We start from the raw sequence: 23,672 nt of genomic DNA on the forward strand, positions 1-23,672 counted from the left end.
TTTTGATGTTCAAAGTAAGTATATAAACTATATTTGTTTTAATAAAAGGATTTGAATCGTTGGACGTTTGAAATATATACTTAGTTATATACTTTTTTTATAAAACTATCAAATTTTGTTATCTTGAAAAACGGATTTTATCGAAAGGTTATGCAAGTGTTTTGTAAGTTATATTATATCGCCGAAAATAATATACCTTGTATTTGTTTTTATAAAAAAAGTACTTGACTTCGATTGTTTTTGGTTTCATAACAAAGACACATTTCGTTTTTATGGGTTTCTGATGTGTGTAAAATGCAACATATAAATCACATAAATTAAGGCATAAAACTAACCATTTTTAAGTACTAATGTTGGAAAAAGAGTGTTTTTGTCTTCCTTTTGTATTTTCAGGATGAAATGAGCTCAAATTCACAAAAGAAGCAAAAAGACAACTAATTCTAGCATAAATACAAGGAAAGGAATAAAAGAAGACTGCCCGGACCCTCAACGGCATCCTCCAAAGCAAAGAAGAGAAAACAGAAGTCTGAACACGCCCCGTGCTCAGCCAGCACGGGGCCGTGCCCAAGAAGCAGCATAAAAGACAAACTTGTAGAAGCTTCCATTGCCCACCACGGGGCCGTGTCCAGTGAGCACGGGGGCGTGGTGAAAGTACAACAGGCGCATTAATTGTAATTGCGAATTACAATTAATGAGGAGAGAGACTGTCAGACGGGCACGGGGGCGTGTCCAGCGGACACGGGGCCGTGCCCAGCCTTCTGTTCAGCCTATAAATAGGGGTGCTTGGTTTCGTTCCATCTCATCCCTTGGCACACCACCTCTCTCACACTTCATCCACCACCCACCACCACCATAATACCATCATCCACCACCATCATCCATTGTCCATCGTAGAGTGTGTGTGAGTCGTCTCGGGATCCAAGATTGATCGTAAGAGTTCTTGACAATCAAGGCCATGTTTGCCTAAGTCTCTTACATCACTTGGTGAAGACAAGTGTTTAGTATAATACTTTTTATTTTTAATCTTTTGCACTTTTTATTTGGTTTTGTATTAATGACTTTAATAACTAGTTGCTTATGTTGAAGGTGATCTTTCCTTATCGTTTGTCCGTGGTGTCTTGGCATTATTTTACTGTCTATATAAAATAAAAGATTTTCACCATTCATATCTCCACGGTCTATATGGAGGTATGTTGGCTACCTGGTCGGGGGTTAAGGGAACGGTTTGGTAAGGGTCTTGCCCTTGTTCAGCGTTTAGAGGTCCTGCTTGGGACCTGGGTCAAATTTAGTAGGATCTCCTTCAATGCCCATAGGTATTGGATGGCGGGGATCCAAACTCTTTGACCCCCTCATAAGTTAACTACTATTAATACTATAACCCGGCTATTTAGGACTGTATCCCTGCTGACTCAGACTACTTAGCCGAGGGTAACGTCACCGCCAAAAGCGGGGCCTACCATAATTGGCATTAATAACTTAATTCATTATCTTCCAATAATCCGACCCTTTAGGATTGTATCCTTGCTGACTCAAACTACTGGGTTGAGGGTAACGTCGCCTTCAAAAGAGGGGCCTACTACAATAACTAAGATAATCTCTTAAATAAGTGCAAAAGTGCGAAAATAATCAAAGGTTATACTAATACACGAGTCGGATCCAAGTGATTCATCTTGTCTATCTGTTTTTATTTTATTTTATTTTTCAGCATTTAGTTAGTTTTTATTTTCTTAGTTTAAAACATTTTTCTCACTTTTTGATTTGATTAGACGTTGAGGATAAACCGGTATTAAAAGCTCTTGTGTCCTTGGACGACCTCGGTATCTTACGAACACTATACTACGTCCACGATGGGTGCACTTGCCCATATGTGTGTTTAGTGTTAGTGAATATCGTGTTTTATAAATTTAAAACTTGGCTAAAGGTGTAAAAAGGGCTTAATTATATATCTAAATTATATATACACCAACACACATCAAGTTTTTGGCGCCGCTGCCGGGGACACAAGGATTTTAAGAAAGTTAGGAATCAACGGCCTAATCATATTTTTATTTTTCTTTTTAATTTTTAGGATTTTTCTTAGTTTTTCAGCTTCTGCAGAGCTCAGCACGGGCCGTGCCTGGTCGGACACGGGCCGTGCCCAGCGTCACTACTGGCAGTTTTTAGTTTTCCAAGTTACAGAAGGCTGACCACGGGGCCGTGTCGGTGCAACACGGGGCCGTGTCCAACTTCCAGTAACTGGGGTCTGGAAAATATTAACCGAAACTCTGACCACGGGCCGTGTTCGCTGAACACGGGGCCGTGGTGAACGTTCTGACCAGCATTCTTTTCTGTTTTTATTGCAGGACTTGGAACTCGACGTCAACCTTACGTAGTGTATGAGCTCCAGTTCCAATAAGGACATAAAAGAACCACTAGAAGAACCCGAACGCTTTCTCAGAAAAAGGTTAAAAGCTAAAAACCAAGAGAAGGTTTCGGGTGATCCACCTCCAATGGCGGACCAACGTACCCTTATGGATTATCTACGACCTACCGTAGGTAACCTAGGCGCCGCTATCAATGCTCCGAATGTCGAAGCTAATAACTTCGAACTTCGGCCGCATTTGATACAAATGCTCCAAAACTCCGCAACCTTCCACGGGCTTGCGGACGAGGATCCCCATCTACATATCACCAATTTCTTAGAAATATGTGATACCTTTCGGATCAACGGAGCATCAAATGACGCCATCTGCCTCCGTATGTTTCCTTTCTCACTGAAAGACCGAGCGAAAGCTTGGCTCAACGCCCTCCCAGCTGGATCGGTAAACACCTGGGATGAACTAGCCCAAAAATTTCTATATAAGTATTTCCCTCCCGCTAAAACTGCTAAATTAATGACTGAAATTAATACATATTCACAAGAGGATGGGGAATCCTTATATGAAACTTGGGAAAGGTTCAAGGAGTTATTACGCAAGTGTCCGCATCACGGCCTTGCGATATGGCAACAAGTATCCACTTTCTATAATGGATTGTTGCCACACACAAGGCAGACACTTGATTCTAGCTCCGGGGGACTTTTAGGTAATCGACGCCCACACGAGATATATAATCAAATTGAGGAAATTGCTCAAACCAATTTTCAATGGCACACCCCCCGGGGGAATAAATCTATTGCCCCGGGCGCCCATAAGGTTGATGAAAGCACTTCTTTACAAGCCCAAATCGAGGCCCTTTCTTCAAAGATAAAAAAATTGGAAATGACAAAAAAGTCTCGGTTATGGCTTGTGAAGGGTGTGGTGGGTCACATGAAAATTGGAGTTGTATGAAAGAAACTGACGATCAACAAGAAATGGTAAACTACATTGATAATAGACCTAGGCCGTCGGGTCCCCCAACGGGAACTTACAACCAAGGATGGCGAAACCACCCAAACCTTGGTTGGAGGGAACCTGGCAATAGTAGTAACCAACAAACCCAACGAACAAACTTTCAACAACCAAGAAATGAGTCACAAAATTTCACTCAACAACAAAGTGGACGAGAAAGGCTCGAAGATACTATATCTCGCCTCATCTCCGACACTGAAAAGAAAAACTCGGAAAGATTTCTACAATTAGAATCAAATTTTAGAAATCAACAAGCTAGCATTCAAAACATAGAAAAACAATTAAATCAAATAGGTCAAAATTTTGCCGAGAGACCGCAAGGCGCATTACCTAGTAATACCAAAACAAACCCAAAAGCGCAAGTTCACCTCATCACGCTACGAAACCGCACCGTAGGGCCTGCAGAAGCGCCACCGCCAACTGAAGAAACAATACCCACACCTCTGCAAGAAAAGAACTCCCCTCCGTCACCAGAGCCTACCAAGGCTCCTCGAGTTCCATACCCCGGTAGGTTAATTCGTCAAAAGACCAATGAGCAATTCGCAAAGTTCGAAAGTCTGTTAAAACAATTGCATGTCAATATTCCTTTTATCGAGGTCCTAACACAAATGCCCAAATACTCTAAATTCATGAGGGACTTCCTTACGCATAAAAAGAAAATTGAAAATTTGCAGTTAGTCAATTTAGGCGAAGAATGCTCTGCACTCGTACTCAATAAACTTCCCCAAAAGAAAATCGACCCCGGAAGCTTCACGATTCCCTGTTCAATAGGGGAATCCCCCGTTCGTAATGCTCTAGCCGACCTTGGGGCTAGCATTAACCTCATGCCCTCATCTATGTTTAAAAGACTCGGCTTGGGAACCACGAGTCCCACAAAAATGAGCATACAACTCGCTGATCGCTCCGTCAAATTTCCACAGGGTGTCATCGAAAATGTTTTGGTAAAGGTAAGCAGATTCGTCTATCCAGCCGACTTTGTCATACTAGATATGGAAGAAGACACCGAGGTTCCCCTCATACTAGGAAGACCCTTTCTTGCCACCGCCCAAGCGGTGGTAGATATGAATGACGGAACACTCACTTTGAGATATGGGGATGATGAAGTAAAATTCGGAGTCGGGAAAAGAATAGAGGACGATGACCCGGTCAACTACATGAAGGTTATTGATTCGAGCTTGGATGCTGCTCTCCGACGGTGTAACATGGGACGCCAAGCATCCCACTCAGAAAACATATAACCTCGCATTGGGTCTAGCCAAGGACCCTTATAAACGTGGCGCACCACGGAGGCATTCCGCGGAACTATCCTTAGTTTAGTTTAATCTTTTAGTTTTAATTTGCAGAAATAAAACACACTTATGGTAGTAATGGATGAAAAGGGGAACGAGAAAAATGGCCCCATGCACAAAGAACAGAGCAACCCGACACAAATCTCCATCACAGAAGGCTCAACACAGGCCGTGCCCAACCAACACGGCCCCGTGCTGAGCCACCTGCAGAAAAACGCCCAGTTCAGGTAACTGGACACGGGCCGTATTCAACAGACACGCCCCCGTGTCCAGGCTTCTGTCTCATTTCTTTAATTTCTGTTACTGGCACCTGACCACGGGGTCGTGCCCGGTCACCACGGGGCCGTGTCTAGGCTGCTAGTAACATAAATCTTTGCTTTTTAATACCACACCACACATCCAATCAACCTAAAAATTTATTTTTGGGACACATTGAGGACAATGTGTAATTTAAGTGTGGGGGGGAAGCTAACACTTTGAAATTTTGCAAGTCTTAATAACAAGCCTTACACAAAACTCTATTGGAACCGCTAAACACCCCAAATTTTTTCAAAAATCCTTTTCATTTTTACTTGTCTAAAGTTTAAGTTGGGAATCACAAGATTAATAATGTTATATTTTTATAAAATTTACAACCGAAAGCGTCGTGATAACAAGAACCAACATAAGAAAATTACGAAACGGCATAACAAGTCTAGTTAAAATTCGATTATATATACTTGATCACATTAAAAACCCATTCCCACAAAAGTGAGTTTTGAGCCTTTATTGAGCATACAAATTTACATCTTTAGACTAAATGCTCATTTTTCGTTTCTTGTGTGAATAGCCGCTTGGTTCTTACAACTCTAGAACTTGCCACGACGATACATTCCCGGTCCTTACCAACTTAAACCCAAGTAAGTAAGTGATGGAGGCATTAGGACTAACCATTTTTCTTTCTACACCATTATTTTTCAATTTTTTTTACCACCTACCCAAAAATCCCCCTAGTTAACCCCTTTGAGCCTAAACCTTTCATTTCATTACCCTAAAACCCTTTTTACCCACCAAAAACCCTTTTTTATTTTTCACCCTTTATTTTAGTATCAAGCTCGGTTTCTCGCAAGCTCGCTCTTTTATGTGACTAAAAAAAATGATGATGAAGTTAAAAACAAACAAAGCTATACAAACAAAAGCTTGTTTGGAGAAATACTTCAAAATAAAAAGTCACTAAAAACAAAATGTGTTACGAAAACCGACGCTTTTTGCGCTTTTCTCCCTTTTACTAACCACTAACCCAACCACCCACCTTTAACCCAAGCCTAACCCTTCACCCAAAAAGTCCTCTTGATATTTACAAAGGTATAAAGTTAAAAAGGAGGAGGATTGATTGCTTGGCAAGCCTATGGAAGGCGTGAGTTCCATGCCGCTCTCGAGTGATTCACTAAAAATACACCTACGGCCGAGTGTTGAGTGAATTATTCCGTGAGGTATGTGAGCTTGTATATAAATGGAATTTTAAAAAGGCATGTTATGCCCAAATAAGTAATTTATCCTATGAGACGTTCTCAATAAATCATTTGGGAGTGTGAATAGGATTGTGAATAAATAAAAATAAAACCTAAAAAGATCTTGGATTCCCGACACTCTATGACAAGCCAAAAACTTTCTCTTCTACCTATTCCATTTGGGAGTGTAAGCCACATTTTAAAGAGTTTTGCTTGAGGACAAGCAAAAGTTCAAGTGTGGGGGTATTTGATGTGTGTAAAATGCAACATATAAATCACATCAATTAAGGCATAAAACTAACCCTTTTTAAGTACTAATGTTGGAAAAAGAGTGTTTTTGTCTTCCTTTTGTATTTTCAGGATGAAATGAGCTCAAATTCACAAAAAAAGCAAAAAGACAACTAATTCTAGCATAAATACAAGGAAAGGAATAAAAGAAGACTGCCCGGACCCTCAACGACATCCTCCAAAGCAAAGAAGAGAAAACAGAAGTCTGAACACGCCGCGTGCTCAGCCAGCACGGGGCCGTGCCCAAGAAGCAGCATAAAAGACAAACTTGTAGAAGCTTCCATTGCCCACCACGGGGCCGTGTCCAGTGAGCACGGGGGCGTGGTGAAAGTACAGCAGGCGCATTAATTGTAATTGCGAATTACAATTAATGAGGAGAGAGACTGTCAGACGGGCACGGGGGCGTGTCCAGCGGACACAGGGCCGTGCCCAGCCTTCTGTTCAGCCTATAAATAGGGGTGCTTGGTTTCGTTCCATCTCATCCCTTGGCACACCACCTCTCTCACACTTCATCCACCACCCACCACCACCATAATACCATCATCCACCACCATCATCCATTGTCCATCGTAGAGTGTGTGTGAGTCGTCTCGGGATCTAAGATTGATCGTAAGAGTTCTTGACAATCAAGGCCATGTTTGCCTAAGTCTCTTACATCACTTGGTGAAGACAAGTGTTTAGTATAATACTTTTTATTTTTAATCTTTTGCACTTTTTATTTGGTTTTGTATTAATGACTTTAATAACTAGTTGCTTATGTTGAAGGTGATCTTTCCTTATCGTTTGTCCGTGGTGTCTTGGCATTATTTTACTGTCTATATAAAATAAAAGATTTTCACCATTCATATCTCCACGGTCTATATGGAGGTATGTTGGCTACCTGGTCGGGGGTTAAGGGAACGGTTTGGTAAGGGTCTTGCCCTTGTTCAGCGTTTAGAGGTCCTGCTTGGGACCTGGGTCAAATTTAGTAGGATCTCCTTCAATGCCCATAGGTATTGGATGGCGGGGATCCAAACTCTTTGACCCCCTCATAAGTTAACTACTATTAATACTATAACCCGGCTATTTAGGACTGTATCCTTGCTGACTCAGACTACTTAGCCGAGGGTAACGTCACCGCCAAAAGCGGGGCCTACCATAATTTGCATTAATAACTTAATTCATTATCTTCCAATAATCCAACCCTTTAGGATTGTATCCTTGCTGACTCAAACTACTGGGTTGAGGGTAACGTCGCCTTTAAAAGAGGGGCCTACTACAATAACTAAGATAATCTCTTAAATAAGTGCAAAAGTGCGAAAATAATCAAAGGTTATACTAATACACGAGTCGGATCCAAGTGATTCATCTTGTCTATCTGTTTTTATTTTATTTTATTTTTCAGCATTTAGTTAGTTTTTATTTTCTTAGTTTAAAACATTTTTCTCACTTTTTGATTTGATTAGACGTTGAGGATAAACCGGTATTAAAAGCTCTTGTGTCCTTGGACGACCTCGGTATCTTACCAACACTATACTACGTCCACGATGGGTGCACTTGCCCATATGTGTGTTTAGTGTTAGTGAATATCGTGTTTTATAAATTTAAAACTTGGCTAAAGGTGTAAAAAGGGCTTAATTATATATCTAAATTATATATACACCAACACACATCAGTTTCTCAAAAAACGGGCAGAGTTTCCTCTGTTTTTGGACGCCCCCGACAACATAAGTTGTCATTATTTTTCAAAATTCAACAATTTATCAAACAATATAAACAATATTTATATAAGAATTTGTCGAATAAGTTGAAATATAAACTAGTATTAGATCGGTTCGAGCTCGTTTTTTTACGTAACATGTAAAACTATGAAATAAATCATGCCGTTAATCTTTACCATCTCTCATGTCGAAACGCAGAACAAGGTTGACTGAGTTGACCGAGTCGACTGAGTTGACCGGCTGAGTTTACCAGGTTTGACCGAGTTGACTCTGTCCTAGAACTCCGCACCGAATCGATATGCGGTTGACCGCCTTCGACCGAGACCCGATCCTTCCGTTGACCGCGTTTGACTTTCTGACCCGCACCCGAATCTGAGTTTTCTTTGACCAGCTTAACTGAACCCGAACGAGATAAAACCCGAACCGTCTGACCTGTGTCGTAAAACTTGAACCAAAACATAACCTGCTTGAAAAACCCGAACCAAACATGTCCACCTCTACCGTCGTTCGCTGTGCTCCGACGGTCGGAGCTTGTCTCTGCCGTCAAGATCACCATCATCATCATTGGAAAAACCATGAATTCGGGTTATAATTTATAAAATAAATAAAAAAGAATAACACTCGAGTACTGGAAAGACAACCTAAAGGTTATTTCGAAGGTGAGCCACCGGAATGAAAACGAGGTGCCGGAAAACATTCCACCACCGTGAGTTGCAGAGGCGCCGCCTGTCGTCTCCGGTGCACCACTACATTTGTTAACTTTGGCCGGCTGTGATCTTCGTCGAAACTGAGAGAGTGACGAGAGGGGTTTGTCGGGTATCTCGTCGCCGGCAGTCGGACCAACAGGAGAGGGTGAGAGATCGATGGGGTGGAGGTATTTGGGGGTGTGTCGGCGGTAAACCGGTGTCAGTGGGGAAACAATCGTCGGTCAGAACATCGAGGGAGAGAAAGGGAGGGTCGAAGGGGTTGCAGATGATGTGGGGGGGGGGGTATGCGCCGTCACGCGCAAAAAAGGGGTCGCCGGAGCACCACCACCGGCGGTGGCTCCGCCGTGCACCGGCCGGCTCCGCCTGTTTGTGTGTCGCCGGAATCCGGTTCTAAAGGGAGAGAGCAGAGAGAGTTTGAGGGCTAGAGAGAGAAGGGGATGTGATAAATGAGGGATTTTGAGTTAATTTTTCTATTTATAGATTGATTTTATGGGCTTGGGCCCAAGGCCCACAAGTCCATTTCTATTATTTTTAGTGGCCCAATCGCATTCACGAGGTTCATTTACGAACCCGAGCTCCACGGAACGTCCTAAAATAAAATTTTGGATTTAAAGGTATGTGAAATAGTGCCGGTAGTCGTTGTTGTTGTGTTTAACCGTCGATTGTGTAAAAAGCGCGCAATTTACGTCGTTTGCCGTTTTTTAAACTGTTCTTCGATCTAGTTTTGACCACGGTTATTAAAATTAAATTACGGAGCTAAATATATCATAAAATTTAATATTTGTCGGCGTTGTCAATATTTTGTACGGTTTCAGTTTGATACTGTTTAATATTCTGCAGATTTCCCCGTAGTCCGCCATACGCGTACTGTAGAGCCGGTTAGACGTTCCTAGACACTCCAAAGGACTAATTAAGTTAATTTGAGTCTTGAACACTATTTATTATCGTCCTAAACATTTGTTAATTGTGTAATTAGAGCCGTAAATCACCGGTGGTCACATTGAAGGTGAACTTTTATTCTATCATTCTTCATGTTTTGTTGATTCACTCACTCACTCGTGTCTTTACGGTCTATATAAAGCACATTAATTACCTGGAAGGGGGTTAGAAATGTGGTTTGGGTAAATTTCTTGCCTCGTTCAGTGTATAGATCCTGCGAGGACCTGATTCAAGCTTATTAGGACTTCCCTTGAGGCAGATAACATCAAATCGGGGGAAGTAAGAACGACTTGTAATCGCTTATAAACAAACTACTATTAAAACTTTAAACCGGCCTTGCAGGATTGTATCCCTGCTGACTTAGACCATGGCCAATGGTAGCGTTGCCTCCAAAAGAGGGACATGCCACATTTTGCATTAATAACTTACTTAATTATCTTTCAATAATCCGGCCTTGCGGGACTGTATCACTGCTGACTCAGACCAATATGGCCGAGGGTAGCGTTGCCTCCAAAAGAGGGACATGCCACTATAACTAAGATAATCTTTTAAAAAACCCAAAATGCGGAAATCATCAAAGGATACATAAAAGATGAGTCGGAACCAAGTGATTCTTTTTTGTTATTTGTTTCTTTCATTTATTTTATTTTCTTTCTTCATTTTACATGTTTAAAACCCTTTTTTTCTCAAAATTTGGGGTCGATTAGACGTTGACAATAAACCGGTATTAAAAGCTTTTGTGTCCTTGGACGACCTCGATATCTTACCATCACTACACTACGCCAACAATGGGTACACTTGCCCTAACATGTTGTAGAGAGTGATAGTTTATATCGTATTTTATAAATATAAAGTTTGATAAAAAAGAGTAAAAAAGTACTTAAAATTACATTAAAAATCCGTACATGCTCACACCATATCAAGTTTTTGGCGCCGCTGCCGGGGACACAAGGATTTTAAGAAAGCTTAAAATCAACGGCCTAATCAATTTTTTTGTTCAAATTTCTTTTCGTTTTACAAAAAAATCCCAGTTACAGTAGCTTTACACTGGAACGTTCTGCAGCCGTGTCCTGACTACAGTAGCTGAAAAACTTTCTGTAGAAGGCTCACACGGGCCGTGTTTCATTCGACATGAGGCCGTGTCAAAAACGCTCGGTACCGAATTAAATACAGTCTAAGGCACGGGCTGTGTTCATAGGACACGGGGCCGTGTAAACCTTCTGTATTCACAAAATTTTTTAGTTTCCGGAAGCCGTAATCTTCTGAGTACTATCCAACAATGGAATATTACCTGGGAGATTATGATTACTATGGTTTTGATGATTATGAGGAACCATATTGTACTTTTTGTGGTGAATCTCACTCGGTACAAAATTGTTACCTCTTTTAACCATCAACCTCATACATAACATATGAGGAACCAAGGTTTGAGCTTCCAAAATTAAACTTTGATTGGGACAATCCAGCATTTGAAACGTACGAGACACCACCCACAATAGTTCCCGAAGCCGAAAGCCTCATACAAAGTGTCAAGAACTTAGAGTTCTTGATCAAACAATCTCGTGCACGAGAAGAAGCCATTTGTACAAAAGAGGTAATAATAGAAGAGGTAAAACCTCAAGAGCCAACGAACGAAGAACCACTTGAAGAAGACTTAACACATGAAAACCCGAACCGAGCCATTCAGAAGGTAAGTTCTCAAAGGTAAATTTCAAAGAGGAACAAAAGGACCTCTAAGAAATACATATCTTACAACCTTCTTTTGAAAATCATAGTTTGGTTCCGTCTCATGCTAAGTTCTTAAAAGAGTTAAACACTAGTCCTAACCTTAAAGAAATGGCAAGTATTAAATTAACTAAAGATCAAACTTCGCTAATACAAGATGATCAAAATGAATCAAACATGAAGTCGATAACATGTTTTATTCACAACATCTATATAAGTAACATTTTAATTGATAAAGATCTTCGCGTTAATATAATTCCAAGTTACATTTTTGAAAGAATAAGTATTGGTGTTTTCTTCCAATTAAAATTCTAATCTTTTTGGCTAATCGAAAAAAAATGGTACGGGAGTGGTTGAGGGCGTTCTCATTCAAACAAATCAAACGATTGTGCCAACAGACTTTGTCATCTTAGATGATGCTCCGCTCGTGTTGGGACAACCTTTTTCTAAAAAATCATCAAGCTTTGATTAAACACAAAAATCAAGATCTTCCCACAAAACTCGGGGCCGATAAACGAACTTTTAACTTAAATAATACAATGTGTGACACTCGGCTATTTTGAGCCTGTGCCGTACTAATGTGACACACGTTATGAATAGATAACGATGGTATCCTATTAAATGTGGTGTTATTATGTAGTATTTATTGTGTTGGAAAAATCCAAACTTTGTTAAATATTATGTTGGCAGTAATAAGATAAACGTTTATCGCGTAACGAACAAAATGCGAAACGAACGTCGGTGACCGCCCGATTAATGTTAAAATTCCTAAATATATTTCATTATGATTAAAATTCTATTTTAATAATATTCGTGAAGAAAAATTAATTAAAATGCTTAAAATCTCTATTTTGCGAATTTAAGCGCATACTGCGTAATACCGCTCGTATACTGCAAAATACAGACAACGCAGCCAGTTTGCAAATAAAATATTGTTTAGCAATATTATGGCGAGTTAATTTTTATAGAATGATAAAAATTAATTTAAAACGCCTTAAAACACGATTAAAACGCGAGATAAAATACCCGGTAGTCAGTAAAATACATGTATTATCCAATATATAACATATATATGTGTATGCATAAGAGATGTGTGTGAGAGTGGGACATAGGTGGCGGCCATAAAGGTTCCCACCTTTTTCTTGGTGGCTTCCAGTTTGACAAGTGTTGAGCATGGAAAGAATACATCATGATTAATACATCTTCTACACTCTCTACATGCAAATTTCAAGATCAAAAATCTTTTCAACCCTTCCACTCTCTCTTTCTAAATCGTACACACACATACATACACCCATATTCAAAATAAACTCCATCTTGAAGATTCAAGCACATTTCAAGATAGTTTCAAGATGTTTTGAAGATCCAAGAGAGCTTTCAAGGTGATTCCAAGGAAGTGCAAGTTCCATATCATCAAAACTTTATCAAAACCCACCAAAAATCTTGAAGGTATAAACTTACTTTAAAAATGTTGTTCTTGATTCTTGGTGAGATGATGGAGGGTTTCTCATAATCTTGGAGTTCTTCACAAACTTGAAAACTAATAACAAATGGATTTTTTTGTGAATGCATTATGTCTATTGCTTCCGTCGATCAAGTTCATAATTGTCAATGTATGGAGTCGTAGTTGATTGTATAGGTTTGTAGGTTAGACAAGACGGTTTTGTAGTGTAAAAGCCAGTTCGTATGAATGGCACATTCGTACGAGTGGAATCTCAGTCGTCCAAGACCACTTCGTACGAACTGAACACATTCGTTCTAGACGGTTTATGCGAATGGGTGATGCCTATAAATATGTGGAGGTCTTGTCATTTGTATCTTTGGGCGGAACAGAAGGGAAACTCTGTCCAGTTGGTTTCACGGTTCTGTAACTTCTAATATTGAATTGAAACCAGTTTAATTATGTGACACCCATTTCTAAGGCAGAAGCACGAGGTGTGATCCTGAATGGTTCTCATTGCATACGATAAGTAAACATTCTACATGATTATAAAATAACTCAAAATTGCCATTCATAGTTTAACATCCAAAACAAAAATTAAGTTTAAAGTTTACACCACAACATAAGATAATTGTTTGAAAAGTTTACAACTTCATTTCGAAACAAAGATCAAGGTTTTGTTCGCTATATCTCCGCAAGGAAGCGGGATATAACAAACAAATCCATCAAAAGTGGCAACGGAGCATCGACACATGATAACTTGAAACATAAACAACATTCTTGAGCAAAGAGACCGCGCACACATCCACTTAGTTCCCTAAAATACATGTAAGTTTTGAAAATCGCCAACAAAAGTTGGTGTGAATTCATACAGTTTTGTGTAAAACATTTGAGTAATAGTTGTATGAATCATGGTATATAATTGTAAAATGTACTTCAAAAACGTATTCTGTAAATGTAAGGAAATTGAGATCGTTAATGTTTCGCGAGGACATTAACATTTGTCACGACATAGGAAGCATCCAAACCGTAGGCATTCTCCCGTCGATTTACGACTCGAGACACAAAAGCATTCTAGGTAAAACGTGGCCAAGAGTGTGGCTGCCTGAAACCCATTAGATCTAACCTTTTGTTCCACGGGCTAGGTATATAGTTGATCAATGGTGCTTAAGTCTCACCCTATTCGTCACAAAGTCAAAAAAATGGTGCTTAAGTCTCACCTTAAAAATACCGCAAACGCATTTATCGGAAATGCTAGTTAGAAGATTCTCAACGCCAAATCTGTCAAGTGCTTCACCCATGTAAAATTCTAATGCTATTGCTAATAAACTGTCATGGAACTATGGAAGCAGATTTGGAGTCAATCTGGTTCAAATATATCAATCAAAGAAATTCAATAACAAACACAAACCAACATAAATAAGATCTTATTCAATTTAGAAAAATGCCTTATTGAACAGATTTTGATGTAAATTAGTTAACTTGAAATCACAAGTCACATGACAAACGAGAACCAAACTACAGTAAAGCAACATAAATAAAAATTCAAGAAAAATGCATAATAACCTTGAGGGTTCAAAAGGTATGAGGACTTTTTTGGCTTTAACAAACATTTTAACAACTTTTTTTTTGGGGGGGGGGTGGATTCACATAATCACTTCCAAAAACACATCCAAACACCCCTTCAGTAAGCTGTATAATACCTTTTAAAATAAATGGCAACACAATAAGAACATTCTTTGACCCAAAAAGTCAAAATTGTAACATGATTGTTTGCTGTGTTGGCATATGTTTTACAAGAAAGAGGAAGCATATTAGAACTGGTTGATCCAAACTTGGGGTCAGATTATTCATCAGAGAAAGCAATGGTGATTCTGAATGTGGCTCTTTTATGCATGAGTGCATCACCAACACTAAGACCAACCATGTCTCAAGCCTTGAACATGCTAGAGGGTCGAACCAATGTACAAGATTTGCTATCGGACCCAGGGTCCTCAACTGTAAACACTAAATTTAAGGCATAAGGAAACCACTATTCTCCGAATCCTAGTGACACCCTCAATGAGTCCTTGCTCCCTTAAGTTAGGTATTAGGTACCCAAACTTATTTTAAAAAAGAACTAACAGGCCTGCAAATGTGTACCAGATTGGATAAATACACACATTAGCAGTTTATTCCTTACAAAATTGTTGAATAATTTTACACATCCTTCAGAACTGTTACAAAATATAAACCTTAACTTCCAGAATTAAAAGAAATAAATAAGAATAATGCTTAAAAGTGTTGTTAGATGTGTAAAAGTTCGACAAAAAACTCACCAATGTTTAATCAAAACCTGTAAGTCGAATAATTTGTCCCTTCAGTAAATGTTCTGCATAAAATAAGCCCTTAAACATGGTCGAACCTTCTCAAAAAAGATTTTTGTTTTATAGCAAGTAACAACCTTTAGAAATTACATTACTGTAAAACTAAAATCAAGAATTGGGGCTTCATCTGTTGTTAAAAAACAGATGTACGTTACCTAATGTCCGAAAATAAATTTCTATTATGACGCTTCACTAAATAAGTTCTAGTTCCGTCACTACCTCTGCTCCACGCCCATGAAGCGGCTCATGAAGAAACCATCCACTCCTCGAGCACGCCCCAGTGTTTCATACCCGATTGGTGTAACATTTCCATTTTTTATATTAAAATAAAGTATATAAAAACTTATATTATTAAATGGTTAGATTACGGGTAAGTTGACTGTTAGGAATATGAGATAGTTAGACGAACATAGGATCCGTTTAATAATTAAATTATAAAAATACATTATATTTGACCTTACTAAACTTAGGTCAAAATGTAGACAAAAATATTCTCGTTCTAATGACATATTCATTGTTTTATAAAACGTCATATTTTAGAAGTTATAAACGATAAATGAGTGAAGCAGATGAATTAATTATAAAAATAAAATAATAAAAAAATTAAACTCACAATTAATACTAAAGTTTACGTGGGGGTGTTTGAATTTAATATTTAGTGTGTACGTGTCCAATGTTTGGAAGGAATCTTTTCCTTTTGAAGTGATGTCCAAGTTTTCTTACAACTATAAAAGGCAGCACAGATAGTTGTCCAACATTGCTCAAATCCTTGCTCCTTCTCTCGTCCCTCTCTCTGTCTATTCATATATATATATATATACATATATATATATATGTATATATTAATATTTCACCTATTATACTCCAAAGCCCTGCCATGTTTTAAGTGTTTTAACCCCTGATCACTAAGTCGATTCCCTGTCCGATTGATCTAGAACCCAGCAACACATGTCAAGGCTCTGCCTAACTAAGTACGTTGGGGTTCTGTCTCGTGACGTATTGATAAAGTTGAATTGGGTTACTATACTTAATGCGAGTGCATTATATATTTTATATTATAGCTCTGGAGTTATACCCAAGATTGTACCAGGAAACTTTTTAGTTGAACCCTAAAGTTACAAAGTGAGTCACTCTTCTTTTTATCACCTTTTTGTGATACATTTATATTTAAAAATGCTTTACAAAACCCTAAGTGTTTATCAGTTATACTTACAGTGATTAAGTTTTTGTATTCTGCAATTACTATCGGTATGTAGGGTTTTAGCTGGGTTCAAGATTGAAGGGGTTAAGTTAAAACACATATATTATTAATGTATTTAGAGCCTATTATGTTATAATATTCGACATCTCATTATAATTAATTATAATGTGTTAATAATATATTATTTATTGTATATAAACGTAGTATAATATATATGACCACAGTCATTGTATATAAAACCTTATATCACTTCTATCTAAATATAATGAGTGACCATTATATTTAGGTGTTCTTTTAAAAACTTACAACCCATTAAAGATTATGTGTAATTGGAGTTTTAGGTTACTGTATAAATATTGTACACATATAATTATATATATAGAAAGTTTTATAATTAATTCAACTGTTGATTTTTAACTTACATAATGTGTAATTCACATTATAGCTTAAAACTCCATTATAATATTAATTACATTACTTTTACATTAGTTCATTTAAATATTATAGTGTATATGTAGTATATACTTTCCTTTTATAGTAGTATATACTAAACGTTTAATTATAATTAAACTAATGTAAAACAAAAGGCAATATAGTATATTAAAAACTTCGTGTTTAGTGTCAATGGAGTTAAAACTAATGATTCCTAAGTAATCATATCATGGGTTTTATAGTATATACTTTATATACACTAATAGTTCAGAGTCACTAGTTGAGAGAATGATCAACAGTGATATGACCAGAGTTACTAGTTGAGAGAATGATCAACAGTGATATGACCAGAGTCACTAGTTGAGAGAATGATCAACAGTGATATGACCAGTGTCACTAGTTGAGAGAATGATCAACAGTGATATGACCAGAGTCACTAGCTGAAAGAACGATCAACAGTGATACGACCCCAGTCATTAGTTGAAAGAATGATCAACAGTGATTTGACCACCGTCACGAGAATCGCCTAGTGACTGATACCTTTGAATAATAGTAAGATATACTATATATCTTTACTTGATAAACTGCACTGTTGGACGAAAGTTATCCAATGAGTGATATGACAACCGTCACATCGGAACTACTACCATGTGACAAATACTAATTGAGTTTTGGGTAAATATAAACAAACATAAAAACCCTTAATGCTGTAAAGTATAACAATATATTTTATCAAAATAGAATGAACTCATCAGTATTTATTACTGATAAAATGTTTTCAAAACGTGTTTCAGGTAATTTGCTGTAAAGATAATAGAAGCCAACTATGGAGCACTGAAGGCTTAAATAAAGTGGCTATAAATACCTGAATAAAAGAAGAAATTTATGTTTTATTTATTTGGGTTTATCCCTATAAACAATTGAATTGAATATGGGTTTTAGCCAATTTATTTTAAAAGTTGGTGTTTTTGTAAACTCTAAAATTATTTCCTAACTACGATCCTGAAGAAAAAAATTTCCGCTGCGTATTTAATAAACACGGTATCACTTGACTGGTTCACGGCTCCCGCTCCTAGGGTGGGGTCGGGGGCTGTGACAATTGGACTTTCATTGGACCCATCAATGTTTTCTTCAAACGCATGGAAAATTGAGTCGTCAAAGTTTTTTCAATAAGGTATGTCTCATAGCTTCTCATAAGTTTTAAATTATTACATAGCTAGCTATATATGTTGTTTTTATAAGTTACAACAACACAAGTAAATGTTCGACGAAATGTCCACTGTCCAGACTGGCACCTTTTGACTCCGTGGTCAAAACAGCCAACAGAACTAACCCTCGCCGAGAAAACCATAAAAGATTTATGAACATATTGTACAACAAAAACTCAAGCAATTAATCAAACAAGGTGATAAAAAAACTGAAAAGTACCTCATCGTCTAAAGAATGGTTGGGTCTTTATATCTCTTGAAGATGGTTTCAATATCCGCCATCAGATCCGGTGATAATGGTCTCTCGGTTGTCAAGAAAGCATCCATATCCTCCTTTAGTAGTTCCAAATACGTTGCACCAATGATTGTGCTCGTCATAAATGGCCGGTCCCTCACAAATCCAAGTGCCAGCTCAACCGGACTCAATCCGTGTTTCTTTGCCATCTCAATGTATTGTGTAGTTGCTTCCTGGAATACGAGTATAGCACGTGTAAAAACCGAATCTTGTGAACCAAATCAGTAACATGTGTTTAGCGATGTTATGAAATATACCTTGGAAATGGATTTGTTGTATCTTTCCATGAGTCTGCCCTTTTTTGCAACTTCGGACTCTGAATCCAAATACTTTCCGCTTAATGCTCCACTAGCCAGTGGAGAATAACAAAGTAATCCCACATTATAGTTTTTCGGGTGGCATACTTCAACAAGATCAGCTGCAAAAGCCTAGAGAAAACATCATTCATTATGTAGTATATCCAAATCTGGTTAAATGTCTAGCTTTGTAGAGTATTGGGCAATGTTTGCGAGTTGTGATTAAAAATGGTGTATCCAGTGAAAGGTCGACGTTATGTTTTGGAATTTGAAAGGTTTAAAAGTTAAACCCCTAAAAATAATAGGAGATGTACCCGAAACATGTAGTCGTCCTCCCCATTTTGCTGGAATCGTTTAGTCGTCGTCCCCATTTTCCCGGAAACATTTAGGGAACGTCCCCATGGCGTTTCCGTCCCCAAAACGTCCCCGGGACGGGTACTCCATGCTTCTTGGCGTCCCCATGCTTCATAGCTTGATATAATCATAAAATTTTATAACATACTGTTTTCATCTAATAATCAATAAATTTTTGCAAATGGAAACCACCCATATAACTATAGATCGATCTTGTCAATTTCATTTATTAAATCCTCTACAGTTTAAATGATCTAACATATGATATTATATTATACTTAAATACGATAAACTTTAGCATTTGTATAGAAAGAAAAGATGAAAAAACCCGAATTGGAGACAGTGTGTTTTCTTCCTGGATCAGATTTATCAACACTAATACATAAAAAAAACAGATAGCTCGCAATTGAAAGATCTAAACAACAACAAACATATTATATCAAAAGGAATTTCATTTCAAAACAACAAGAAACCAATAAAGAAAAGTTGAAACCATGACTTCAATTGCACCACAGCCACAAACATGATATTATAATCAGAGATTATATCCAATAAATTCGATTCAAAATCAATAACAGAAACATGATTCAAGAACATTAAACCGAGAGAAGAAGTACCTCTGAAATCATTGTCGTTGCCAGGGTTTTAACCCTACTTCCCTCGCCGATGTTACCTCTTCAATTGGACTGATGCGAGTTAATAAAAGACCAGAGGGCGATTTCATGGGTGATCTCTGCAATTCTTTAGTTGATTTCAATCATCAAACCTAATTGATTATATTAATAATTGTTTCCACCATTTCAATAATCAATCGACGTCTTCAATTTACACTTTCATCAATTTGTGTCTTCGATGTACACCGACTGTTGGATGAATAGTTCATTGTGCAAGAATCATATAGGCTACAGACATTGAATTGAGAGCAAATTTGGGAGAAAGGGATGGAAAATTAGAGAAAAATGCATGACTATTGGGCTGCCATCTTCAAATTTGGGGAGGAAATTACATCTTAGTCCTAGGGAAATGCTTTATATAGATGTGTGTGTATATATATATATATATATATATATATATATATATATATATATATATATTTAGGTTAATATATATTCTTGTATTTATCGATATACTCTTTTATGAGGAATTTTGTATACTTGTATACTTAAGTATCCTTATGTATTTATATGTGTATTTTGGTGGTGATACTCCTTTGGAGTATTTAGTGTATTTTTTTTCAAGTTCCTAACACACTAATACATATAATAAACATAATATACACATAGCACAAAATTTGGTGACCACTAAATATATATATTTTCCCTAAAAAAGTACATACTTAATATTGGTTTTTAACCTTGAAGAAAACCTTATTTCTTGTCTTGTAATTTTGTATAAAAATTAGGAAACCTTAGTAAATATTTTTAGGTGAATTTTTGGGAATTAAGTTTCACCAAAACTTATATTTTTCTAAGTGTAAAAAATTTATAAAAATTTTGACATAGTTTCCCCTAAAAATGGAGGTTTCCCATGTTTTCAAAACATGTGTTTATTTTCTTTCATCACCAAAAATCAATTTCCAACAATCTTACAAGTTACAAACACTAAGATCATCATGTTAAACCCTAGAATGAACTTGAATATTTTACAAAAAACATGTAGTCCTTTAGATCTACACTTAACATGCTTGATTCTTTCAAAAATAAGCTTCTTGATGAACTTTTCACAAACTTTTTATGAAGCTTAGTTTCATAAGTTGATCATCCATAAACTTAGTTACTTCAAGATCATAAGAACATGCTTTAAAAACCATTTTTCATGTTTACATACAGACTTTTCAAGTTCATGTTCAAGTTTCACCATGGATCTTTCAAGATCCATGTTTAAACTTGTTAGATCTAAGCTTCTAACAAGCTTACACATGATGGATCTAACTAAAAACACAAGATTCAACATTCACAACTTCATAACATACATCAAACAACTTCAAAGCAACTTGTTTTCACTTAGATTATGTTAGATCTTCATGTTACCATCTTTTAAAGTTTAGTTTCTTTGATGGTGTAACTTGTACATACTTATAACATGAAGTAAAATAGAGATTATGGTGCTTACTACTAGCTCTAGTGGCTAGGGAAGTGGCAAGAACAAGAAGAAGATGAAGAATGATGAAGATGAGTGGTTAAAAGCTCCTCAAGATGGTCCTTTCACTTCTATCACTTGTAGCTTCCTTAGATCACCTTCTTACACCTTTGTAACACCTTGGATTGCTTGAATGATGAATGATGAATGAAAATGAGGATGTGTGTGTGTGTGTTGATGGCCGAGAGTGGGAGGGGGGATGTGAGGAAGAAGATGGTGAAAATTTGAATAAAAAAGATAATGTTCCTTCTCACTTTAGCCTTGTTCTTATATCCTCCTACATGGGTTTAACCAAGGGACTTTATGTCTAATATCTAGTTCACATTAGAAATATTATAATGGAAAAGGTTGTGGGCCACCCTTTGGGGCCGGTTTCAAGAGGGGGGGGGGGGGTTAATTGTAAATTTTAGGAGTCAAGGGTTATAAATGTATGTTAGGGGGTTTAAGATGAAGTTATGTGTGTTTATGTGTTTCTATGATTTTTAAGGTGTTTTATCACCATAACTAGCTTTAAATCATAAAAACAATGCTTCTAGTCTATTTTTGGTGTTTTGGGTAGTGTCCGGTTAATCGTTCGGTTATCGGTTCGTTAAAGTGCTAAATAGTGCATTTTTACAAGGTATGAAGTACCTTTTGTAACAGTTTTCATTACCAACACTTTACAAGTTATTCTGGACACTAAAACATTAATGCTGCATGTTATTTTGCTGTTTTATTGCTTAATTTTGCTGATTTCTGCAGAAATCTGCATTTAAAGTGCGTTTCAGATAGTTTTTAGTGCTTATTTTAGCTTCCGGAAAGTGTTTATGTTAACCCTTGTTCCCACACTTGGGTTTTAATGTATTTTTTATGCCGGGCCGACATCTAGGCTCTAAATCTATCGTTTAACTGCTTGCTGAAGCTGTGCTGTCATAGCTTGTCTTACCGGTTAGTTTACTAGTCATTTCGTCGCAACGCTTAATGTAATGCACAATGCGATAAGTGAAGTATTAGACATGCATGAATTCATATGTAAAGCAAGTAAGCATATAATGTTGACGTTTAACCACTTAATTGCAGGAAATAAATAATTATTAAAATAGTACGAAAATTACCGGTTTTGTGCCAGTTGTCATAGTCTCCCCCCGTTAAAACAATTGCGTCCCGAAATTCAAGCTGAATCATCTCTCACAGGAGCTTCCTCGAATAGGTGGGGGTACTTAGCTTTGAATTGATCCTCGCGTTCCCAAGTATACTTAGCTTTGACCAGTTTTATACGACTCCTCCTTGTCTTCTGGACCTTCCAATCCATTACCTCAACAGGTTCTTCTGTAAATCGGAGCTTGTTGTCAATATGTACCTCATTCGCAGGGATGAAAACTGTTTCCTGGGTTGGACTCTTTTCGAGGTTTGACACATGGAACGTATCATGTACGCGGTACCAATCTTTTCTAAAATCTTGAACTGTCCAATATATCATGGATTCAGCTTTTCACGTTTCCCGAACCTTGCTACACCTTTCAAAGGTGAGAACTTCAATAAAACTTTTGTCTCCCACCTCAAAGGCTAAAGGTTTCCATCTTTGATCGGCGTAGCTCTTCTGATGATCACGAGCTGCGTTGATACGGTCTCGGATCTGAATGATTTTGTCAGTCATTTCCTGAACAACTTCGGGACCAATCTACTGTCTATCTCCAGCTTCTGCCCAACACAGCGATGAGCGGCACTTGCGACCATATAGGGCTTCGAACTGTGCGACTTTTATGCTCGTATGATAGCTGTTATTATAGGAAAACTCGACCAAGGGTAGGTGAGTATCCCAGCTGCCGCCTAGATCCATCACACACGCGTGAAGCATGTCTTCAAGGGTTTGTATGGTCCGTTTGCTCTGGCCGTTTGTTTGCGGATGGAAGGTCGTGCTTAGATCTAGTTGAGATCCAAAGGCCTCTTAGAAGGATTGCCAGATCCTTGATATAAAACGTCAATCTCTGTATGAAATTATCGAAATAGGTACTCCATGACGTGCCACAATTTCCTTAAGGTACAATTCGACAAGCTTTCCTGTTCTATCTTTTTCCCGTATCGGTAGCAAGTGCGCAGGCTTTGTTAATCGATCAACTATCACCCATATCATATCGTGTCCGCTTGTGACAACCGTAAAAAATCCAGGTATCCGTACAATTTAATTAACTATGATTAGTGCTTAATGACTGTGCTGAATTACAAATGACTGCTTTCTGATTACTGCATCATACTTACACGTGCATCACATATTGCATACACACATCATTTTTACTTACAAACTTTAGTGACATAAACGATGCACAAAGCACAGCTAGCACAGTTAGCAGATAACTCAGAAAAATGCTGACGATGTTCAGTACATAGACAAACAGTGTTTTGAGACCCCGTATGGACCAGAGACAAGGTACTACACTAGTATAGTGTGTAGGAA

At 37.7% G+C, this 23,672-nt stretch overlaps 1 protein-coding gene and 1 non-coding gene across 2 annotated transcripts; both read right to left on the reverse strand.

Moving 5' to 3' along the window:
- Positions 1-2,867: 2,867 nt before the first annotated feature.
- LOC118483388 lies at positions 2,868-2,974 on the reverse strand. Its single transcript, XR_004870676.1, has one exon. It is a non-coding gene; the product is annotated as a small nucleolar RNA R71 (small nucleolar RNA).
- A 15,170-nt stretch (positions 2,975-18,144) lies between these two features.
- LOC110882193 (protein tas-like) lies at positions 18,145-19,106 on the reverse strand. Its single transcript, XM_035978470.1, has 2 exons — positions 18,707-19,106; positions 18,145-18,622 (listed from the first exon to the last, which is right to left on the reverse strand). The coding sequence occupies exons 1-2, from the start codon at positions 18,734-18,736 to the stop codon at positions 18,383-18,385; spliced, it is 270 nt and encodes an 89-aa protein (XP_035834363.1). The 5' UTR covers positions 18,737-19,106; the 3' UTR covers positions 18,145-18,382.
- Between the last annotated feature and the right edge of the window lie 4,566 nt (positions 19,107-23,672).

The sequence above is a fragment of the Helianthus annuus genome, chromosome 10, assembly GCF_002127325.2.
Source record: "Helianthus annuus cultivar XRQ/B chromosome 10, HanXRQr2.0-SUNRISE, whole genome shotgun sequence".
NCBI lineage: Eukaryota > Viridiplantae > Streptophyta > Magnoliopsida > Asterales > Asteraceae > Helianthus > Helianthus annuus.